Genomic DNA, 23903 nt, shown 5'->3' on the forward strand with positions numbered 1-23903 from the left:
GATTTTTCATTGGCTGCTTCTTACTTCAGTGTTCACCCAGATGCGGCTGGATTTATTGCTCTTTGTCCAATGTCCATTGGCAAATACTGTAGATCTCTATATAGGCAACTTGGATGGGGATGAGAAATTCCCGCAGTGAATTTGGGGGAAAATTACTTAAGTTCACAAACGTGAAGTTACTTACCTTCTGCTCTCCCAGTGAATTGTATTTGTGATTTCAGTCCAGTTCCTAGTGAACCAAAAGCAAAGCCTATCACCACAGCGGTCACTAATTAGCACCATTTGTGGAATTAGGAAAAACAAGTACTTTCAAAATACACCACAATGGCAGTCCAGAGATCCTTTAATTCTTCAGCTCTGGTATCTCTCACCTTCTGAGAGCTAAAAACAACAAACGCTGCCTTCTGCCTGTTCAGGCAGGAGGCCTCCTACCCACGGAAGGAATGTCACTATTAGCATCTTTAACAGTTCACTGAACAATCTGTAAAGAGAGGGGTGAACAGAGGAAGCTGGACCAGATAACATGGACAGTGGGACCTGCACTGTGTGTTGCCTTGTTTGGCATCGTTTTTGAATCAATGCGACAAAACACCTGGACTGACATCCTTGGAGAACATGGGTCTGATTTTTCAGAGATGCACAACTCCAGTCCCAGCAAACGGGAGCTGCAAGGTGCCCCTCCCCTCTGAAAACCAGGCTCTGTATTCAAACAACAGGGTCAGTGTGAGCAGACACAGTGCAGTTTTGCCCTGCACTAAGCTTCTGCCTTGCCCTTGTATTTCACCTCTGGCCAAGGTCAGAGCAGGGCCATTTGATCACCATGCCCATTCAGTGCTTGATGCCTTAATAGGGACTGCCAGTCTGGGTGCCGGTTGGTGCCAGGGGGTATTCTTTGTGATTAACAAACATGACATCTCAGATCTGAACTGAGACCCACTAATTGGTTTCATATGAGCCACCAGGATGAAGTTCCAGAGGCCTTATTAGATGTGGAGAGCAGAGTAAGGAAACAAGATTGGGGACTGGAGGCCCAAACAGTCTTCCAGAGGGAATCCAAGACAGCTGCTTGTTGAGAACCCTCAGGGTTATTTCCAGAAGAGAGGCCTGATTTTCAGAGGTACCAAGCACTGTGGCTGCTATTGACTTTGAAATTTAAGTACCTGCTTAAGTGCTTTGTTGTGGTAGGGCTATAATTCTGTTCTTTTGCACCATTTCCATTGGCTTATGATTCTGAGGCACCAAAATAAAATTTTTGCTTATGGAAAAATATATATGAGAATGCTTGAATGGGAAAAGAGAAGTCCTTTTGTGCCCCCCGCCCCCGCAATAAAAAATGGCCAAAAGTCCATTTTTATCCTGTTTTCCTGGAGGTGTGAATTTTTTCATGTTTTCTTGCTAATATAGCAAGAATCCAAAACAATTTCCAGTATAGATTTTTAAAGAGAAAAGTTGAGGCGACAGCAAAAATACTGCAGGAGCTTTGCCACGTTCTGCCGCCATAAAGGGAATGGATACATTCACTTGTCCGTTGAAACAAATGTTTGATGCTGCTGCTTCTTCTCTGGAGTCAACGCATAAGAAATAGGTCTCAGGGAAGTCTTAAGCTAATGGATATTTTATGCCTTCGGTGTTTGCTTGACAATGTCTTTTAAATTATAGTAGACAGTAGCCCGATAAGAAGCAGTTGGAGACAATACCACGATAGTCATTGGCTATATCTGTTTTCAAACTTGTGAAGAAGTATCAGTTATAAAGGATGAACAATAAAATGAAAAAAAATCCTCAATAATTAATCAACCAGTCCCCTTCAGGATATATTTCAATTATAGTTAATATATTGATATTTAGATTTTCAACTCTTTGAGACAAGTTCTTTTCCTTGAGCTGAGATTGCACATTAGCCTCCAAGAAATGTATGAATTCATTGGGAGCCTGAAATTTTCTCTTTAGTTAAGAAAATGAAAATATCAGAGCGTTTTATATGTATGCTGTATTTATGCAAACCAAATCCACTAGAGAATCCTCTTGAAGCCCTGGCAGCACTGTGGATTTGAGCCTGTTGCTATTTTATGTGCAAGTAAAAATGACCCATTTTCTGTGAACATCCAGTTCTTAAACTGTCTGCCAAATTTCAGCTTGGAAAGTCACCGTATGTCAGCCAACAGAATAATGCAATGGAGTATGACAAAAGTGTTATAAACTCAATCCTGCATTCTCTCTGCTCACAAAACTCCCACTGCAGTCAATGGGACTTTTAAGTACAGAAGGAATGTAGGATTGGGCCCAATATTATGTCTTACGAGGTCAGTGCAATTGAAAGAAGAGCACACTTACTTGCTGATCAAATCAGTTCAGACACTGGCAGCCTGAGCTGAGTTCAGTGTGGGTGGATTCTGTATGTCTTAAAGGCTAAGGAATCTGCAATGTTCCTCCAAATATCTGTGGATATAAAAGTTCTTTAATCATTTCACATAACTAGGTGTATTGCTAATGGAATCCTATGTTGTAAAAAGTAATCAACCTCATTGTTTTTGTGCACTCATTAATGTTCTGCTACTTTTTAGGTGGGAAATAATGCACATTTCCTTTGCTAGATTTATTTATATAAATATATTTATTGCAGCTGCTAAATAGATTATTCATGAGGCTTATCACCAATAATAAAGCATCACTTTAATTGTTGCAGAAACCTCATTGGTGTCACACAGATGTTAAGCCTATCCCCATATCTGATTATCTGTGGAAACAACCTTTCAATATCTTCTTTTACTGAGTAAGTTTGCTGGTGAGCTTTGAAGGTCTAATTTTAGTTTTATGATAATAACAATATGGTCAAGTTGTATTTCTATAGCGCTTTTCACGTGATCGGACATTCCAGAGCATTGAAATACTTGCCAGTAGAGGATGGAGTATGTAGGACAGCATGGCTGTCATTAGTGAATGGCAACATCCCACATGCTACGAATAAAAGCCAGCAAATCTGTGATGAAATTCAGTAGAAGGGAAGAGTGCTCCTAAACTTTCTCTTTAGTTAAGAAAATGAAAATATCAGAAGGTTTTTATGAATACTGTATCGATGCAAATCAAAGCCACTAGAGAATACTCTTGAAGCCCTGGGTTGTCTTCTGGGTTTTTTTGTTTTGTTTTGTTTTGTTTTTTTGTTTTGTTTTTTTGCCAGCCAAATTGAATTTAGAACAACATTGAGGGGAGCAGCCAAAAGGCTTGATAGTGAAATATGCAGTAGGTTTAATGCAGAGTTACTAGCATACTATATTGATGGCACCTCCACCAGCAATCATATGTTATGTGATGGGAAGAAACCAGAGAGGCTTAACCAAATATTGGACTCCACCCTCTAGTGGCTGGACTTGTCCCGTATGCATCCTGCATATGTACGTAGCCCAAACTGAAACCACAATCCTCCTTGTTTGTAGGCAACAACTGGGTTATAAAGATGCCTTCACACTGCTGAGCTTGTAATAGCTTGGGTAAGCTTCTTGGACGGAAGTCACTCATTGCAGATCTCACACAGTGCTCTGTTATTTCTGTTCAGACATTACAGCAAAATATCCCTGCTAGACTTGACAGTATTACATAGATATCCTGAGATAATTTGTATCCAGAGGGGTACTCTTAATGTCCTGCCTGCTTGTATCAGCTTTGAAAAGCTATTGGACAAAGGAGGAATGCCGCACCTCTTTAGATTAGAGAACACCAACATTCAGCTAATGGGCTACTTTATTCCAGGAGCTGCAAGCAAACGTACTCCAGAAGTGGAGCATCACACAAGTATACTGTAGTGACATCTAGCTAATTCCCATGGTCAGTCTCACTTCCACAGCAGGCCATGCCACTTCTCAGCTAGATCAGGTTGACAAAATGCATGGCTTTCGAGAGTGCCTCTGAACGCCCTTCTCAGAGGTACTTGCTCCAAGCTGGGTCTCCGTGGGTCATCTCCAGCTAAGGTTCCAAAAAAGCACTTAAACCCAGCAGCGTGACACAAAAGACCAACCTCAAATACATTTACCGGCCTAAAGCCATCTATATTATGTTGAATTAAGGGGCAACATTCAACCATTTTACAAAGTTAGACACTTTGCAATAAATCTATTTAACTCCTGTGGCTGAGCGTGATGGTTATACTTCAGAGTGGAGCGGGACAATGACTACATTACAGTCCCCTACACATTTTATAAAACGTTGCTACTTACATTCAAGCTGGAACATAGTGCATGAGAATTCTCTTGCTCTGTCGGTGCTTTGTTTTTTCAGGAGACTTTGGATCAGTCATACAGCTAAACCTTGCAGTTTTTCAGCAGTGCTCTTGTTGAGTTAAACGGGTGTATGCCAAGTGCTATAGTGAACCATGCAGACACAGCCAATAGTAAGGTTCGCTTGGAACTGCACTGCCCTGGGGGGAGAACCAGAGGCAGAATGTCTTCACATGTTCACACTACCCATTCTTGGGATGTTCCTCCCCCTGTGCAGCCAGGCTGTTTTGCTAGTGTATGGGGGGAGGAGGTAGAGAAATGGCCCTGTCTTGTCTCCATGACCATCCCTGCTCTTTTCAAAACACTGCCAATGGGTTAATGAGCCAAAGGTTCAGTTGTGCTAAATATCCCTAAATTCAGATGCCCGTCTGAAGACTTTCTGACATCACGCAGATCCCAGGAGGTTTCTAGAACTACCCACCCAGTATCGGCTAGGTCAGAATTACCATGAGAATATTCAATTTCATGGTAACTTGGTATTTCCACTTCCAGTACCAGAAAGTATGGCAGGATAGGGAAACTGAAAAGAAAGGAGGAGAAGCTAACGACACTTCATTGACCTTCAAAAACTATACAACATCAGATCAAGAGTGGGGTCACTTGGGATTACTTTTTAAATTAAATCTGGACTGGTATGTCCAAATAGCAACAATACTAAATGGTCTGTACTAGAGAGTAATCTCTATTGTCTACCTGCGCCATTTCAAGTATCTCACAGGTTGAGCTTTGCTAAGCCCCACTATGCTTTCAACTCTGTTGGAATTCCTGTTTCTTAAGTGCAAAAGAGGCTAATCATAGAGTAGAAAATAATTTGACTTGCTAATACCAGAAAAGAAAACATTTACAGCAACCACAAGTATTTTGGGGATTATGGCGTATAATGCTTATGAAAGCTTGTTTCTGGGGACATGTTTGCGTAAGCAGGGCTGCACTTTTTACTAGAGGAAACATTTGTAAGCTATAGCAGAGGATTTGCTGTGCTTCCCAAAATCTGGGACAGAAAAAGCCAGCAAGTGAAGAAGCAAAGTCTTCTCCCTTTAGTGAAGTGGGCCACACAGTTTCTTAGGGGAGAAGAAAGAAATAAACTCAGAAAAATCTTTATGAGGTCTCAAAAAGAGAAGAGGAGATATTTCTTTAATACAGAAGGCCTATTCTGAGGCTGTAAAAGAGATGTAGTATGTACTCCTTAAGCAGAGCCCTGCTGTGATAGCTATTCTCCCCTGATAGTTCCTATTTGGCAGCAAGAAATGCCTTCCATGCTGAAGTGAAAACTGTAATTTTTGTTGGGTGCTATTTTTCCCCATGATTACATCAGAGGTCAGTCATTAATATTCACTGTGGGAGTCCCTCTCATTTCTCCATGGCCCACAATGAGGCAGTTGTTGGAGTTGTTATCATAGTAGAAACTACTGTGCAACGAAAGCACAGTCATGCTGCCTCATATTTAATTGAGAGATGGTAAATCTGTTCCCAAAATACTTCAGCTCCTTGTATTGTATGACAAATATGTTTTTCTTTTTCCCTTCATCTGTGTATGTTTCTCCCCCTCCCGTTTTCCTTTTGGATGAAGAAAGCTCCATTTCCCCTACATCTGAGGGTCATAGATCAGCAATTGACTCTTCATGGAAAATCCCCAAACATTAGCAGCCTGAGAATCACCCATTTTCCCTCTGTTTCCTTTACTTTGCTCATTTGCAGCTTCCCAGAATTGGCATGGTTTGCTTTTATACCCTGTTTAGAATCAAGATGACCCGGCTCCATTTTCAAGCCTATCTGGCATTCACACTGACATTTGGCGTATTCTCTTCCCATGTGCTTCTGTGATGGTCAAGATCAGCGGAGACGCTCTTGGTACGAGACTAGATTTGAACATCTGGGAGATGAGGCCCTAGACTCTGGAATTCTCTCAGTAGTACCTCTGAGTCAAAAGGCCTGGTTCTCAATCATTTACACTGAGACAGGAGTGGAGGAGCTTCGTTGTTGCCCTAAATGCCAGAGGCATAATGGGAACATCAGGATCATGATACATCTACACTACAACTTCTGTCAGCATACTTCGGTCACTCAGGGTATGAATAAATCACCCCCCAGAGCAACATAAGTTACACCGACACAAACACCAGTGTGGACAGCACGATGCCGACATAGTTACTGCTGCTCGCGGGGGCTGGAGTAATTAAGCTGACGGGAGAGCTCTCTCCGGTCAGCTGAGCGCGGCTACATTAGAGAGCTTACAGCACTGCAGATATGCCACTGTAGACGTGCCCTTAGTCTTTATAGAGCGTTGCTTCATTGACTCCTGCAGTGAGAGAGCAGCATCCAGGTGCCACGGCTTGGTACAAAGCCCATCATCCATGGACTCAGACTTTTGTCTGGGGGGGGGGGTGATTGTGGTTTTTACACTTACACCATTTTATTTATGCATCATTAATTGTTGGCAATTTTTTAAGCACATGCTCAGCTGAAAGACAATTCTGATGGGCACACTTTGTAAATAGATGCCCACATTTATTTTTTTGTAAATTATAAGTACCAGTTTGAGTGCCAGCAGGTGGAATTTGGAGATCTAATGTGTGTTTCCAAATTAGAAAATTAGACCGACTGCCTGGAGTTCTGTGCATCGCCAGAACCTGCTTTTTTGCAGGTCGTTTTCACTGACCCACTTTCAGTTGCCACCATCCTCCACTGGTCTGTGCTCCACTCCCTGCCTTTAAATTCAGTTCTGCCGTCACGAGAGTCTGCCCTGTCTTCTTTAAGAGCCAATACCACGGTTCTGCTTTAAGATTTCCCTACTGCAATAATAATTGCTGTTCCCGGTTCACTTTGACTAACTATCATTTTAATGGCTAGGGTTCTCCTTTCCTTTGAAACCAGGCAGCATCTAGCTCTAGAAGAGTCAGGTACTATTGTAGAGACCCCTTCTACCATACTCTCTGGGATCACAAGGGAGTAGCAAGGTCACATTCTGTTCCGGTTACAATGGCAGGAGCTGTATATTCCTGAGCCAACATGCTAACTTAGCAGGGTACGTTTATTTCTATTCATTTAGAATTAACAACCATGGAATAGACTTATTAAGACATAGCTGCTACTACCCCTCAGTATATATAGTTTAAGGAGAACCATTTACTGTTTTACTCACTATCTAATAACTATCTTATTAGATATTTGGGAATATTAATTTAACATTTCCCCCAAGTTTCTCTTAAAACTGTTGTCTTCTTGCCAAACGTAAATCCCATATTAATTGAAGTAAATGAATATTGGGAAATAATGTCCGTTTGGCTGCAATATAGCAGGAGGCATGTGAATATCGATTTATTACACTGGATTCAAATAATGTATTATGGCATGTGTCGTAGCCAACACTCTAGCAGAAACTATGGAGATCCATGATAGCTCCTGTTTTCATTTCCTAATAATGTTCAGGGGGGAAAGGGGCCGAAATTTATTTTATGCTGAATCTCAACTCATTGATTAAGGAGGTTTGGGTTTCTTTCTTTCGGAAGCTTGAGGAAAATCTCTTCACTTGTCTGTGTGCTAAGTGAGATGTGTGTGTACCAAAATGGATGAGTTTGGCTAGAGAAATCAGCCCATTTGATAATGTTTTATAGACACATAGTGGGTAGCCTGCTCATAAGAGAAGTAATGTCTAGTGGTCAGCCCACTCCACCGCCTGGTATGTCCCTTTAAGGATTTTGAAAGACCCAGGAAAGATATATAAGGACCTAAGGAGGGACAGGGATACAGAAGAAGTGGTCCCAGGAATAAGTAATGGTTGGGATAAAAAAGTCCCTGTCTCTTTAAAGGCCTGGGATCAGCAGCCTGGCAGAGGGGGTGGGGCAAGGCTCTTCTCTTCCTCCAGCCAGTTGGGGGATGAACTGGGAGAAAGGGGCTGGCATAAAGGCTGCCTCCTCCCTCACAGGGAAGGCAGATACTGACAGAAGAAGGCTGGCCTGCTGAGTGCTCTAGTGGAAGGCTGGGGTGATGGTAGGAGCAGCTCAGGGAAGTGGCTGATGGATGGACGAAACAGTCCTTAGCCACCTAAAACAGGGTCCCTGGGCTGAAACCCAGAGGAGAAGGCAGGCCTAGGTTCCTCTACCTTTCCACCAGAGCAAGAGGAAGCACACGGGTGTTTACCAGAATTGCTAAAGGGGGCGCTAGGCTGAAAAAAGTCCCCTGCAACACTGCACATGGATGCTCTCTGAAAGTGAGAGACACATCAACAAGGCAGAATTCAGACACTGCTGTTACTAAGGGGAAATGATGCTTGTAGTCTGGATATTTTTTTTCTCTTCCTCCCGCCCCCTGACACACACACACTTTCCTTATTTTTTTAGGCCTCCCTGAAGAATGTTTTGGAATGACCAGCACAGTTGTGAATCTATACCCTGAAACCCCTGCAAAACCAAAATAAAGAATTTCAGGTTTTCTTACAAGTAAATAACTTACTATTGTGTAGCATATTTCCAAAGTCATTAAAAATCTCATGTTCTTGGCAAGGCCTTCCAGTGACCTAGAAGAGAGTGACTGGAAACACTTCGGCTGTAATTGAGGCTGGTTAGCAGTGATTGCAGGCCTGTGTTTGGATTGCAAATGGCCGAGGTACTTTTACAAATTACCCTGCTCTGGATTTGTCCGTTTACTGAAAAATACACCTCCTCTACTCATGCTTAAAGAAGGTGTTAGTGGAGTGCAGAGGTTGTGCTAAAGCAAAAACTACATTTGGAAAGGAACTACACCTATAGTATTATCTTCCCCCACTCCCCACATTCTTCTCCTTTAAGAGCGGGGAAGAATGGTTAAGGTGCTAGATGGAGACATAGGAGATCTGGATTCAGTTCCCAGCTCTGTAACAGCCCCCCTGGGTGAACTTGGACAAGTCACTTAATCTCTCTACGATTCAGTTGCCTAACTGCAAAATGGGGATAAACATAATTTCTTTCTCCCACCGTTCTTCTGTCTCATCTATTTAGATTGCTCTTTGAGGCAGGTACTGTCTCTAGCTATGTGCTAGCTGTTGTACAAACTCTAGGTGCTACTGTAATATAAGCAATAACTAAAATACTCTAAGAAGAGTCACAGTAAGCAAAATTAGACTCTGAGTATAGCAGTGCAAAAAAAATAAATCTCAGATGGTCTTCTCTTTCACTGCAGGATTTTCACTGTATCCAAGTTCTAGGTTCCACTGCATTTTCTTATTCAACTACCCTCAAAAATTACAGAACAAGTTTCTAGTTCCTAAAACTTCTTTGGGTTTATTTAGCTTTTAGAAGCAAAAATCAAACCAGAAAATTGATATATGTGGTGATAGCTTTAATAATGGTGTTTCCTTGCAATTATCTCAAGTGTAATAATTTGTACTTCTAAAAGAATACCACTTATTTCCTAATTATTCTGGAAGAATGGATCTTCAACAGCCTCACAGCATTAAGGATATTTACTGTAAAAACAACAACAAACCTTCCTTTTTTTCAAACTTGATCTGTGATCCAATCCTGTAAGGCTTAGCAGCCTCCACTCCAACTGCAATCAATTCAAGTCAAGGGTGCTAAGCTTTCCAAGGATTGGGCACATTGTTTGTAACCAGATGTGGTTACCAATTCTGACTAATAATGTTAATTGCTCCTACTTACAATTTTACCTTTATTCTGTATACATCCCACTTAAATGTTTTATGTGGGTGTTTCTGAAACCTAAACAACTTAAGAACTTTGGGTACCAGGGAAACAGCTGCAGTTCTGCTGTTGCTTTTGTGAAAAGATCACACAAATCAATTAAAAAAAGAAAAAGAAAAAACCACTGGCCATTTAAAGCCTAATAATTACAGTTCTGAATGCTGCTAAATTAAATAAGTGTTTTAGCCACATGACTTTTAAAGGTTTTGGTTTCTTTAGAAAATATGGTTGTAAATAGTCCTTGAATTGATCTGTTTCTAACCAGATTGTGAAATGCTGCATGGAATATTTTTCTGGAGCTGATATTATACAACTTTTCCATAGCTTTCTGTTTCAGCATTGTAGCACTGCATTAAACCACATCCCTGTCCTATGAAGTTTTATGAAACAATATATGTAGTGTGGTTGAGAGAGTAACTTAAAATGTCCACTGTTTAAGCATATATGATACATTACTCTTAATGCAATGTTATAAGCTAGTGATGCTATAGTTATGCTTGAGAAGGAACATTCATTGCTGAGTGCCAAACCGCAAATAAAGACAGAGACATAGTTGGAAGGTCAAATTGGCCACAGCTTTAATTGAATAACCCATTGAACCAAATAAACCAAACCTAAAACTAGTCTGCCAGCTCTGGCCAAACTTGGGCCACAGGTGCTGTAGGCTTTCTTAGGGTCACAGCTCATGCCACAGAACAGAGCTCCTTAGGCACTAATCTGCTGTACGTGTACTGGGGCCGGCTGTTAATGGTGATCCCAGCCTGGAGATTAGTTACCTATGCTCCAGTTATGGGATGTGCAAACAGGAGTGGTCACTGAAATGGACCTGGTCATTGAAATGGACATGACCAACATGCCCTTGCAGATGTTCCTCGCATTCAGTGTTGAAGAGATGAGCATGGGGCTGGTGCTGGTGTTCCTCTGAATCATGTCTGAATGACTCCTCTTCAGAGCTGCTCCGAAAACAGAAACAAGATTCATCAACATTCGTTTCCTTTATTAGTGTCTCTGTTTCGCAAGTACTGCCTGTCGTACTGTAAATGAGCTTAAATTGAGTACCTACATTCTCCAGTACAGACATGTGCTTTATCCTGCGACCCCTAAGGAAAGTGAAAACTCACTAGAATTATCAGATCTTTGTGCATGCAACTTTCATTCATAACTTTGCTTTAATGTGGCTTTTTGCATTTGATGTAAAATACCTGGAGTTAGTTAAAACAATGAACAACAGCAGAGAGTTCTGGCCACCTTCTCCATATTCCTCTGTCCTCATTCCATCATTGAAGGTCATCAGGCATCACTATCCTGAGCCTGTGCCACATGATAGTCATGGTTGCTGGCCTCTATTCCATTCTTCAATGAATGCCATTTTGCATACCACTTAGCCACTACAATACTTACATTCCTTTTTCCTCCCGCGTTAGAGGCCACCATTGCTTTCCCAGTAAAATCTCAACTGTCCAACCTGTTGGAATGTGAACACCTGCGACATGCAGGAAGATGCTCACAGGGCTGTCTAAAGTAATAGTTGTTTATCAGCTGGACTTGAATGTTTAACCAAGCAAAGGTAGCTCCTTAATGTTACGGTCATTAGCTGTGCGTCATTGTAGACCTATCTGCACCAAAACACTGGATCCTCACACCTTCAAATTACAGGGGAACTCTGGAAAACCCCCAAACTCAATGCGGAAAGCTGTAAATCTGAATTCTGTGGCTCAGGATCATCTTTCCTGTCGCTCCATTCCCACCCTCTAGAATGTCCACTGCACATTGACGTTCCTTGTCCCGGGAAGGGGTTAACTAACTATTGACTTCAGGGTTTTAGAATGTGTTGTTCTGTTGTTTCCCCTTTAGGTGACAGTGAGATTGTAAATAGTATGTATGAGACAGACCCTGATCTCCTGGCTGGTGAGAGTGCAGAGGAGGAAACAGAGGACAGTATTATGTCCCCTATCCCCGTCGGACCTCCATCACCTTTTCCTACCAGTGAGGACTTCACCCCCAAGGAAGGCTCACCTTATGAAGCTCCCGTCTACATTCCTGATGACATTCCAATCCCACCAGACTTTGAACTCAGAGAATCCTCGATTCCAGGGGCAGGGCTGGGGATTTGGGCCAAAAAGAAGATTGAAGTTGGGGAAAGATTTGGACCTTACATGACAATACCAAGGACCACGTTAAAGGAAACAAACTTTGGATGGGAGGTAAGCATGCTGACTATGATTGATCACGCTCATTTGTCTTGTGTACAAAATACTTATGAAGCTATACTGAGTCCTGACTGGCCTGGGGACAAGAGTATATAGAAAGGCAGTACTTTGCTAATGTCATATTTCCCTGGCTTAGTTTGTACCACAGTTTACATGCACTACTTTAAAAAGTAACAGAAATCCTGCTGGATAGCCTCTAGGCCACAAATGTTGCTCTAGCACCATTGTCGAAAGGCTAGCTTTAGTGACGTTGTATCATTTCTTAAAACACACAATCTTGCAGTTTTCTAAACTTACCGTCATAACAGAACAAATAAGATTAATCACATCATATTTTACAGATGGCAAAGTACTTAAGTATGTCACCTTAAATGGCCAGTCCATATTTGTCCTACCAGTCCTTTAGCTAGTTGTAGAAAAATAACTTGTATCCATTAGCATCCTTGAAGCAAGTGTTCTGGAGCTCTTTGCCATGTGACAATGGTAAAGAAACACAGAAAAAGAGTCGCTTTCCCCCAGCATTGAACAAGGAAATTTTTTAGAAAAAGGAAAACAGTATTATCCTTAAAACACTTATCTGCCTCTCTGCTTGACTGTTGAGTTTATCCCTAGAACCTTCTCCAACCTCTCCACCTTTCCTATCTGAAAATATCCCTCACCAGCACTGCTCAATCTTACGCTGGGGAGAATTATTTCAGAATTTTATATTAGCTGGACCATAAATTAGCAGTTTTGGAGAAATGTTATTTAACATGTCGTTGTTAAAAGTCTGTTGGAACGTTGTGCTTTTTTTAATCCAGAGCCTTGACTGTTTGGAAAACAAGACTACATTTTCAGTTCCATGATGCTCAACAATGTTAAAACACCTGAAATTCTATTAACCTCAATGCTTTAGAGAACCCTAGGGAAAACACTTTCTCGCAAGATTTCCAGTACTTTTTGGTTTTGGTCAGGTTAGAAACTGGATAATACAAGAGCTGCCTTTCTTCTGGTATTTCTCCTTCGTATCCTGGCTGATACTCAAGGAAAATACATGTTGCAGTTACTTTAGTTTTGTTCACGTGCAATTCCAAAATCTTAGAAAACCTGTGCTGGTTTTAATAAGCTCATACCTACAATCAGAACCACTGAGTAATATATCTCTTGAAAAAGAAATCTATCGATCAATCTGTCTATCCTTATCCTCATCCTAACAACGATTCTCATATCTGAAACAATGCACTTTATAACAATGAGGACACCTCTTACTCTGTCATCTGCAGAGCTGGGTGAATAGAGGTGACAGTTCTTCACAATAAGAAAAGGAGGACTTGTGGCACCTTAGAGACTAACAAATTTATTTGAGTATAAGCTTTCGTGAGCTACAGCTCGCTTCATGGGACGCATGCAGTGGAAAATACAGTGGGGAGATTTTATATACACAGAGAACATGAAACAATGGGTGTTACCATACACACTGTAACAAGAGTGATCAGGTAAGGTGAGCTATTACCAGCAGGAGAGTGGGGGACGGGGGACACCTTTTGTAGTGATAATCAAGGTGGGCCATTTCCAGCAGTTGACAAGAACGTGTGAGGAAGCGGGGAGGGAGAGGGGCGGGGAATAAACATGTTTGCAAACTAAATACCATACTTTAGTTCACAATGTCTGTGAAACCACTGTTGATTTTTTTTCACAAATGTTTTCACACATGGAATTCTATGTGTATGAATGTTCCCAAACAAAATGAACAATATGTACAATTCAAAACTGTTTTTGTAGGAAATGAAATTTGTCTTGTAACTGAATGGATTTTGCTTGAGAGAAAAAATGGAAATGCCATAAAGTGACCAGTCATAAATAGCAATTAAAAAAAACCTCCAAGAATGATTGGCAAAGGCACCAATAGGCCATACATTTTTGTCCAAACTCATAAACATCAGACTTTTCATAAACCGAAAAATGGTCAAATTTCATTTAAAATATGTTTGGGCTCAGCTCCGGTTATATTTACATTCCCCAAAATTCATTGACCCTTTAGATGTTACCATCAGATTCCACAAAGCCCCGATAAATGTGTCCAGCTGCAGTTGATGTCTTTGTCTACTTTTTTTAAAATGTCCAAAGTGCAGAAGAAAAGCAAAAAAGACACACACACACACACACAAACAAAATCTCAACTAGTGATTGCCTTTCTCCGTGGTAGAAAGTTCCTGAAGTGCTAGAAACGGGGCTTGGTTGAATGATGAATGAATGACGGAGTCAGGGTTCCCTATTTCTCTCTCTCTCTCTCTCTCGTTTAAAGAAAAGGAAAGAAAGAAAGAAAAGTCCCATGTACTATGGTGTCCCACAGTATTCTTGTCAGCAAGTTAAGGAAGTATGGGCTGGATGAATGCACTATAAGGTGGGTAGAAAGCTGGCTAGATTGTTGGGCTCAACGGGTAGTGATCAATGGCTCCATGTCTAGTTGGCAGCCGGTGTCAAGTGGAGTGCCCCCGGGGTCGGTCCTGGGGCCGGTTTTGTTCAATATCTTCATAAATGATCTGGAGGATGGTGTAGATTGCACTCTCAGCAAATTTGCGGATGATACTAAACTGGGAGGAGTGGTAGATATGCTGAAGGGGAGGGATAGGATACAGGAGGACCTAGAGAAATTGGAGGATTGGGCCAAAAGAAATCCGATGAGGTTCAATAAGGATAAGTGCAGGGTCCTGCACTTAGGACGGAAGAATCCAATGCACCGCTACAGACTAGGGGCCGAATGGCTAGGCAGCAGTTCTGCGGAAAAGGACCTAGGGGTGACAGTGGACGAGAAGCTGGATATGAGTCAGCAGTGTGCCCTTGTTGCCAAGAAGGCCAATGGCATTTTGGGATGTATAAGTAGGGGCATAGCGAGCAGATCGAGGGACATGATCGTTCCCCTCTATTCGACATTGGTGAGGCCTCATCTGGAGTACTGTGTCCAGTTTTGGGCCCCACACTACAAGAAGGATGTGGATAAATTGGAGAGAGTCCAGCGAAGGGCAACAAAAATGATTAGGGGTCTAGAACACATGACTTATGAGGAGAGACTGAGGGAGCTGGGATTGTTTAGTCTGCAGAAGAGAAGAATGAGGGGGGATTTGATAGCTGCTTTCAACTAGCTGAAAGGGGGTTCCAAAGAGGATGGCTCTAGACGGTTCTCAATGGTAGCAGATGACAGAACGAGGAGTAATGGTCTCAAGTTGCAGTGGGGGAGGTTTAGATTGGATATTAGGAAAAACTTTTTCACTATGAGGGTGGTGAAACACTGGAATGCGTCACCTAGGGAGGTGGTAGAATCTCCTTCCTTAGAGGTTTTTAAGGTCAGGCTTGACAAAGCCCTGGCTGGAATGATTTAACTGGGAATTGGTCCTGCTTCGAGCAGGGGGTTGGACTAGATGACCTTCTGGGGTCCCTTCCAACCCTGATATTCTATGATTCTATGAAAAGTATACTCACAGCTAAACTTTCCTGGATGTGTAATGGAAGTGCCTCATAGGTTTGTCCTGGAGTTAGCTCCTTCTGTTGTGAAGTCGTAGTGTATAGAATGTTTGGTCAATATCACGTCCAAAATATGCTTTTGGAAAAGACTCTCCTCTCCCCCCAACATTAAAGCACTGGAAATATTTGGTCATTTCAGGGAGGATGTGGGTCCAGGGAAGCTTTGGGATCACATGAAATACTGTTCACACAGATTAAATATTCTTCTGAGCAACATGGTAACACTGTGTGGAACAAAAGAAAATATTCCTCAAGGAGCATTACAACTAAATGGTTCTCAGGCTAAGAAATGGGAGTGACTGTGAATGGAAGTAAATCTTGTTTTTCTGAACCTGATACATATAGAATTGGTCTTTGAGCATGTGTGTCCTCCTTAGAATAATCAGGAGTTAAATATGGTGCCATCTCTTTGACTCACAAGTGCTGGAATTGGAGGGAGTTTGAACACTGGAGCAAAGTGCTTTCTTTTCCTCCTGTAACCTTGAGGTAACTTTGTTCTTGTCTGCTGTATTCTTCTGATAAAAGTCTCTGTTTACTTTCATATTTTTAAGTAATGTTCCATATCTCCATTACTCACTGAATGCAAGGCCTGGCACAAACCATTTCTATTATCTGCCATATATGTTGACTCTCTGATACTATTTATTTTTGTGGTGTACATGAGAGAACTTTCTCTCTCTGTGGTGCTCCTCACATTTCTGTGGCATTCCTTTGTTCCCTGACCTGCCAGCTACTTTTCATGCAAGAAAGCTAGCAATATTTGTCCTAAATCTAACGTCCTCAAACAGTCTTAGACCCACTCTGACACTATCTGTTTTGACCTTGGTTTCCTTGTGAGTTCAAATACCAACCGCCTGTTTTTTGTGCTCCTTCTCCTTTCAGTGCGTGTCATTTTCAAGTCAGTGATAAGCAGTTTTTAATAATAGTTGTAACTGCTTTTTTGAAATCTACTTTTAGTCACTAAAGAATCTTCCATGTGTTACATCTAAGCACCCTGTCTGGAGGCCTTTGATGTCTGAATTGGAAAAGTAGTGCTTCTGCCACTTTATTTGTGGAGCGAGTTTACATTTTTATTGCTATTTCATTTGAGTAGAAGGCTGGAAAACCCTGAAAAGACGTTTCCTGTGCTGTCTCACCTCGTAGCCCTTGTACTAAAGAATCATCAGTACTTAGAGCAAGTAAGTGTTTCCATCCTCTGGCAATGAAAGTCATTACATAGGAAGCGGGACGCAATAAAAGAATGACCAGTAAATCTTTGGTGATACTTCAAAATTTTAAGGAGATTCTGTATCCCAGTGCTGCTTATTGCAGTAATAATGATCAGTGATTGTAATGTTGGTAATGTACTATGAGAAATGTTCATAAAGATCATAGTGCTAGTTATGTGTTAGCTATTTCCACACCACTAAATACTCAGCTGTAGTTCAACGTTGTTTTTTATCTTTGTACACTACTTCTGTGTAACCTGTGCTTTCAATCTTCCTTGATTTGTAATGCTGGAAAGTGGAATCCTTTCACAGGATTATTTACTTACTGACAGCTACACGGTCTATGAATACCACAGTTCGATTTGCTGTGCACGTGATGTGCATTTCACTAGTGTTTTTATTTAATGAAAGATAATTATTCTTAGTTTCATATTTTCTTGCAGAATAAGTGGACATAATTTCATTCCCAATAGCTGAAATTTCTAAACTAAAAATTAGTAACATTACAAAAAATCCTGGATACTTTTTTTTTTAAAGTCCTGTTAGAACCACTTTCTGTTCCCTTGATGGTTTTGGATTCATGCCCAAAATATACTTCATAATGGGAGGTATGAAAGCACTCTTTGACTAATATGAATGAAGAATGCCACTGGAACTTATAATACCCATGTGGGATCAAGATCTCTGGGGATGGGGGGTCATCTTGTTTGAACTTTGGTTGCTGTAATGCTCACTAGCACCACCTTTGGGTACTGGTTCAGTACTAAATGTAGCCAACATTTTTCACCATAATTTCTAATTTTGACAACAGTGGAAAAGAGTCACATTCTTTTTGCCATATATAGACCAGTTCTATTCAGATGTCTTCCATTATTGGTTTTAGTAGTATCTGAGTACCAAGACTAATCTGGAAAATTCAGATAGGGCTTTTGGCCTAGATTTTGCACACCCCAAAAATGTGAGTTTCACCAGATCTTGCAATGTGGTTGACCCCATCTCTAATTGTCCAGGAATTGCCCCCAATCATTGTAAGTAAATATAGGGGTACTGTAATGTTGGAGGTCATTACTGTACAATATTGTGAGGTTTGGGGTTTTTTAATAGAAAGCAACACAGTAATGCTACAGATCCAAACACTGCCCAGACTTTCAGAAAATGTGACTCTGGTTCTGTACTTTGTAGCTCAGGTCCATTTGTATTTTCTTTAAAATAAGGAACAAACCCTTTTGGTCTGTGGAACCAGTGAGAACAGGCTTTCTATTAAATATGGACCAATCCATTCTGGTCAGGATGGAATTACTGCAAGAGCCGCTTTCTGTTTCTAGGCCTGGATGAGGCTAGGCATGTGAAAATTAAAGCAAAACAAAAAAAGCTAATTGAACTTCTTCAAACTTCAGAATAGGCTCAGGCGGTCCTGTTTGAGGCAGGGGTCAACTCTAATTTCATCAGAACAGCTTCACCCATGTCTGGTGCTGATGCAAAATATCTAGCTCCAGGAGGCAAAAGAAGAATGCCATATGCTGAAACTTTCAGCTTACTCATTATTTCCCTTAATAGCCTAAAACATCACGCAGGGAATACAGAAGGCTGGGTCTGACCTTGAAAGAGAAAAAAGATGCATTTTGCTTATTACAGACATTCTTCCCTTTAGTGAGACAGGAAGGTTCAGGTTTGCACTATGTGAATATCTCCCATTTTATCTGCTTTATTTCTTTAACCACATTGTTTCTTTATACATTTTTTCCTCAAATATTTGCTTTCTGGACTGTGTTTTTAAGCATATGCTTTAATTCAAACCACACCTGTTATTCTGGTTTTTTTTTTTTTAACACGGCATGGCAGTGAATGATTCACTCTCATTTCATAAGAATAAATGAGATGTGTCGACCTGATTATCCCTCCTCCTTCAAGGAGATGATTCAATAAATGCTCCTACAGTTCGGTGTGTGCCTGCCTGTACTCTCTGAAACAATCATTCCTGGAAACCACCACACTGCTAGTTTTTCTGTTTTTTTTTTTTTTTTAAAGAGGATGCAACCCAAATTAAAAGCCCTTGATTCTTTCGTGTGATGTGATTGCATTTCAGCGTGCTCTGCTCTCCTGATCCTTTGCCTGCTGACACAGAATGTAGCAGTCACAGTATCCCAAATAAATCATACCATGTTTTCACTTTATTGCCCCCGGGGCCTAAAAAACCCCACCACCACAATGAATATGATCATTTGTTGAGTAAATAATGACATTTATCATAGTGCTGTTTACTTTGCTAATTACGAGATGGCTGGGACTGACATCCTGGAGGGAAATATAGGAACCGAACGCTGGGGAACTTGGGAGCAGTGCTCCAAAATGCTATTAGGTGAGTTTTCATCACCGAATAAATACAACTAATAAAACAGAATTATTAGTCCCTTTATTCCAATTTGTATTTTAAGAGTGACAATCCATTGAGCCATAGAAGAAGACTTCTTGCACCTGTCCTATAAGCCTCAGAGAGGCAAAATCAGGGCATTAGTTCCATGTTTAAGGGTGGTTATAGAAACCATCCTACTGAAGAAAAATAGTTGTGCGGATAACTTAAGAGCAAGCATTTCAAGATACAGCAAGCGTTCGTTGCCGGGACGCTCCAGAATCCCATCTGGGCCAAGTGTAAATGCTGGTGGTTGCTGAACGTCTGAGACACTTTACGTTGTCAGTTACACATAATAGCGCAACCTCTTTTGTCCCCGCAGGAGAGACTGTTTAAGCAGTGTGTGTGTGTGTGTGTGTGGTTTTTTGTTTTGTTTTGCCTTTAAGAAATTGCGACGCGCACACACTGAGGGAAAATGTGCTTCAGAGAACTGGCTCTGGGACCTGTGAGGAGAGTCATGTCTCCTCAGGGCTTAAACAAAATTAAGTCAAGTAAGAAAAGAATCTGAGCAGATCTCAGAAAGCAATGGTCTCTGGATTGGTTCTCACCGGGAGGAACACCGAACCCAGCTTAAGAATCGGATCCAAAGTCCATTGGAGTCTCTGAGAGTCTTTAGGGGATCAGGCCCTAAAAGAATTTATATTCCCCACAACCTGAGGGGCAAACAGTTTCATTCGAGTAAAAGCCAACCAAAATCCTTGACCCTAAACTGAACTGACACGGAACCGCCAAATTTGTTTTGGAATTCAGATCCAGAATGCAAAGTGGGGGTGCTAAAACATGAGAGATCCTATCCCGGCTGTGTTGCTAGCTCAGCCTTACTAGGAAGGCACCAAAATAGATATCTCCAAAGACCGCTTGTATTCATCACCTCCTTTCTAGCCCAGAGCGGCTTGGAGAAGCATCTGAGCTCTTCAGCTATAGGCAACCGAACCAGAGAATCCGTTTGCCCCAACTCTTACTAATGTACATTCTGATTGTTTTTAGCCTGAGAGGATATGAGATACTATTTCCTTGTAGCTTTTCTTTCTACATCTTCTGATTCACTCGTTTCCCCCAACCTCTCCCTGTCCCCCTGGCTTGAGAGTAGTGTTAGTATAGTGACCATTACTTCTCTGAAGGCAGGAGTTTATGAATCATTCCTTCAGAGCCACATCTAGTGCTTTGGCAGGGGATAAGGCAGTCTTAGGGGCTGCCAAAGAACAGGGCACACAGCCCTCCCAGAGATGGAGCGTGGTACTTGGACAATATGTATATTTTTTCACACAGGGCTCCTTCGCAGTTCCAGAAGTTTTGTTTTGACGGCATAATTCTGCAAAAGCAACAGTCTGCAGGGCACTGTTTAAATGGTAAACAGGACAATAGGTCATTGTGGGGGCTTCCTATGTATAGCTATATTTTCTAGTAGCTGTTAACAGCTATTAAAGCATCATTGTTACTAACTTGGTAGTTAAACTTTGTGTCTAAATGATTCTCATGGGTTGCAAACCTGGATGTAGACGTTTGCAGTCAGCTGAAATTTGGCAAACGAAGTGTGAATTTTTACAAACGAGCCTGTTGGGGAAAAAAACATCTATTGAACTTCTTCTTTTGACTTTTTTTTAATGTGTGTGATTTTTGGGGCCCTTGAAAGTTGCTGCCCTGATGAGTCCCGGAGACTGAGTCATTTTCCCACAGAACAGGTACAGTACAGGCATCAACAATGCCAGTGTCTCCCACAACACATTGCCCAAACTCTGTCTTGGAGTGATCATTTCTTGGGCTGAGTGGATGATGCAGCCACCAGGCCCTTTCAATTGTTGGTTTCTCTGCTGTGAGTGGCATTAAGAAAATATGTCATGCTTTCCTGACAGCATCTTAATACTGGGTTCTGGTCCAGAAATCAGAGTGGAAAAACATTTATCTGAAATGTCAGAACTTCAGAAAAGTTTTGGAATTGGGTTCTAAAATTTGACTGACCCCAGGAAGGGAGGGTTCTTGTGTCATCAAAGGGAAATTACCCCTCTCTAGCTATGTCAAGGGCTTTTTCCGTTTAACCAAATTTTAACAGTAGTCAAAGGTGAAAAATATATCAAAACAGTGCAAAGTGCAACCATATACATCAGTGCCACTGACTGATGCTTCACCAACACCATGACATCAGGGTTAGAAGAGGGAGTCTTTTTTAGCCCAGGAATGCCAAGAAATCCTGCACTATCTTAGACACTGCTCTGAAACATGGGTATATAAGGAATTAAGGGAAAAAAAGAGACAGAGGCAATGACTAAGAATACCTCCCTGATATTTCTCCTTTATTTCCTTAAGGGGTAATAACTCATGAGTGATCCGGCAGAGGGCACTTTCTTTAAATAGAACATTCTGATTCACAAGCAGAAAAAGGAAATAAATATTTTCTTTTCGTCTTTGAGAGACATACATGAATACCAGCTTCTGAAACAGTATTTTATCATCCACATATTTTAAAAAAGAGAGAGAGAGACCCAAGAATAGCTCACTTGTGACCACAGGACTTGAAAAATAGCCGTTTCATTGTCAGAAGCCTTGCAGGGTACAGGACACTATTTCTTCCTCTGGAATGTTAACCTTCATATAATTCCAGGCTTTATTTTTTTTTCTTCTTCCAGAAAGTTCTGGCTGATGGAGCAGTAGAACACAGTAGCTTTTTGTAAGGGAAATGATCAATAGGTTAGAATTAAATCAAAATGTTACTTGGAAGGCACCATTCTTTATCCTATCTCATCTATGGTTCCAAAGTACAGAAGCATCACTAGGTGACTTGCAATAAGTCATTCTCTGTGCAGAATTTAGTGGTTGCACTATGAAAGGATTCATTTAATTATTTTCTTTAGGTTCTCTGTGTAGCTCATCCCCAGCTCCTGGGTTTCAGTGTTGGGTCAGACTCAGAATCTCCAGGGAAAGTTGTTTGCATACTTTGTTCAGCTTTGCGTCAAAGATAGAGAAAGCTGCCAAATTTCAAAGCCCCATACATAACATGATTTTCTTGCAAAATCATTAATCGGCCTAGAATTAGACTCTAAAGGTTTGTGACCTTAGCGAACCTCTGGGTGAACTTGAGCTGAGTTTTTGAGTTTGTAATGAAACCTGAAAATAGATTTCAGATTGGGTTGCCAACACCTAGCGCTACTCTATCTTATGGGAATGGGACAAGATGTTAACAGACAACGGTAGACGTTTCAAAATGACATTTTTAATATTAGATAAATTACTTGAAAGCTATTTTTATATTTGAAAATTTCATATTTAAAGAGACAGGTGGTTTCTGTGCTTTTTTTCATGAGGTGGTTTGGCAACTCCCATTCCAGCTGCAAATGCAGAGGGGTACAAAAGTTTCCAGTCTGAGCCTATCTGGAGCCTTTCAGATTTTGGAGAAGATCAGGATACCAAATTCCTGGCTCAGGAATATATACATTTACTTGCTCATCCTCGTCCTTGTTGTTTGTTTAATTCCAACAAAGTGCAAGGTCCTGTACAGTAAGCAAAATGAGACAATCCCTGCCCTGAAGAATTTACCATTTTGAAAGAGAGAAACAAAGAAAGACAGGCTTTACTGGGAATGCCTGAGGAAGGAATAATGGGGAGAGACATTGTTTTGGGCTGGTTAGTTGGCTTATGGGCATTGCTGAAGGAAGCGAGTCTTCGGGAGGCTGGTAAGCAGGATGGTAGCTTTGCCAAACAGAGTTGGGAGGCCATTACCATGCATAGGGTGGGTTTGATGATTTAGTTCCGGCACTACCTCTCTCACAAACCACATCCCTTTTTTTTTTCCTCTCTAAATCATGTATCCTGTCAGCCACTGTGCCCAGCCATCCCTGTAAAATATCCACCGTGGCTCATTTGTGCATCTCTCTTCATTTCCTGCTTCTCAGTGGCCTCTCTGAAAGTAAACAGATAACAGGATCATTTTAGACGCTGGGCTAAGTGGAAGCTGGTTAGCTTAATCAGGTTCCAGTCTGGTAAGAGTACGCTGTGACCATTTAATGTGTTTGCATTGATCAAAGACATGCACATTCAAGTGGGATGTGTAAATAAAGGAGAGGCATCTCTCTCCGAAGGAAAGTCAATTTGTGTACACATCAGAAGACACAGAACGGGAGAGTGGTTAGTCAGAACTTGCCATCCCTTATTGTTTTGGCTTCAGAAGTCTACGAATGTATTTTAAAAAATATCCCTGGCACTGAGGAGTATTCTCACCCAAATGTTCTATCTTATCTGCTGCTGTTAGCTGGGCCTACCTGACCCTGCCTTGACAAGACATTGCTAATTCTAAAATAAATCTCCAGTAGGTCTCTCAAGTGATGACATGTATGATAAATAACACCACAGCACACTGACCCTTGAGAAATACCATTGTATTTAATCTGTTTTATAACTTTTATGATATAGAAACCACTATATTCCAACCAGTTTGTCCTGGGATTTGCAGTTTATTCAGAAGAGGTAATTTGGTATTTTGCTTCTTTTTATCTGATTATCTGGCAGTTATGTTCCTTTATTTTGAGAGAATGCTTGGGCAAATCATTGGTTTAATTGTACATCGTATTGTGCCATCCCTGTTCAGTCATGTTCAGAAATGCCTACAATTCCCCCACCACCACTACCTCCCA

At 41.2% G+C, this 23903-nt stretch overlaps 1 protein-coding gene across 3 annotated transcripts in view; it reads left to right on the top strand.

Annotated features, from left to right (window-relative positions):
* Positions 1-23903, top strand: part of PRDM16 (PR/SET domain 16) — a 434588-nt gene that overhangs the window by 139917 nt on the left and 270768 nt on the right. For all 3 annotated transcript variants that reach the window (XM_073316649.2, XM_073316650.2, XM_073316651.1), the window contains exon 2: positions 11804-12153. In XM_073316649.2, the coding sequence (XP_073172750.1) occupies positions 11804-12153 (350 nt within the window). The remainder of the gene's footprint in view (positions 1-11803; positions 12154-23903) is intronic.

The sequence above is a fragment of the Lepidochelys kempii genome, chromosome 18 (genome assembly GCF_965140285.1).
Source record: "Lepidochelys kempii isolate rLepKem1 chromosome 18, rLepKem1.hap1, whole genome shotgun sequence".
In the NCBI taxonomy this organism is placed as follows: domain Eukaryota; kingdom Metazoa; phylum Chordata; order Testudines; family Cheloniidae; genus Lepidochelys; species Lepidochelys kempii.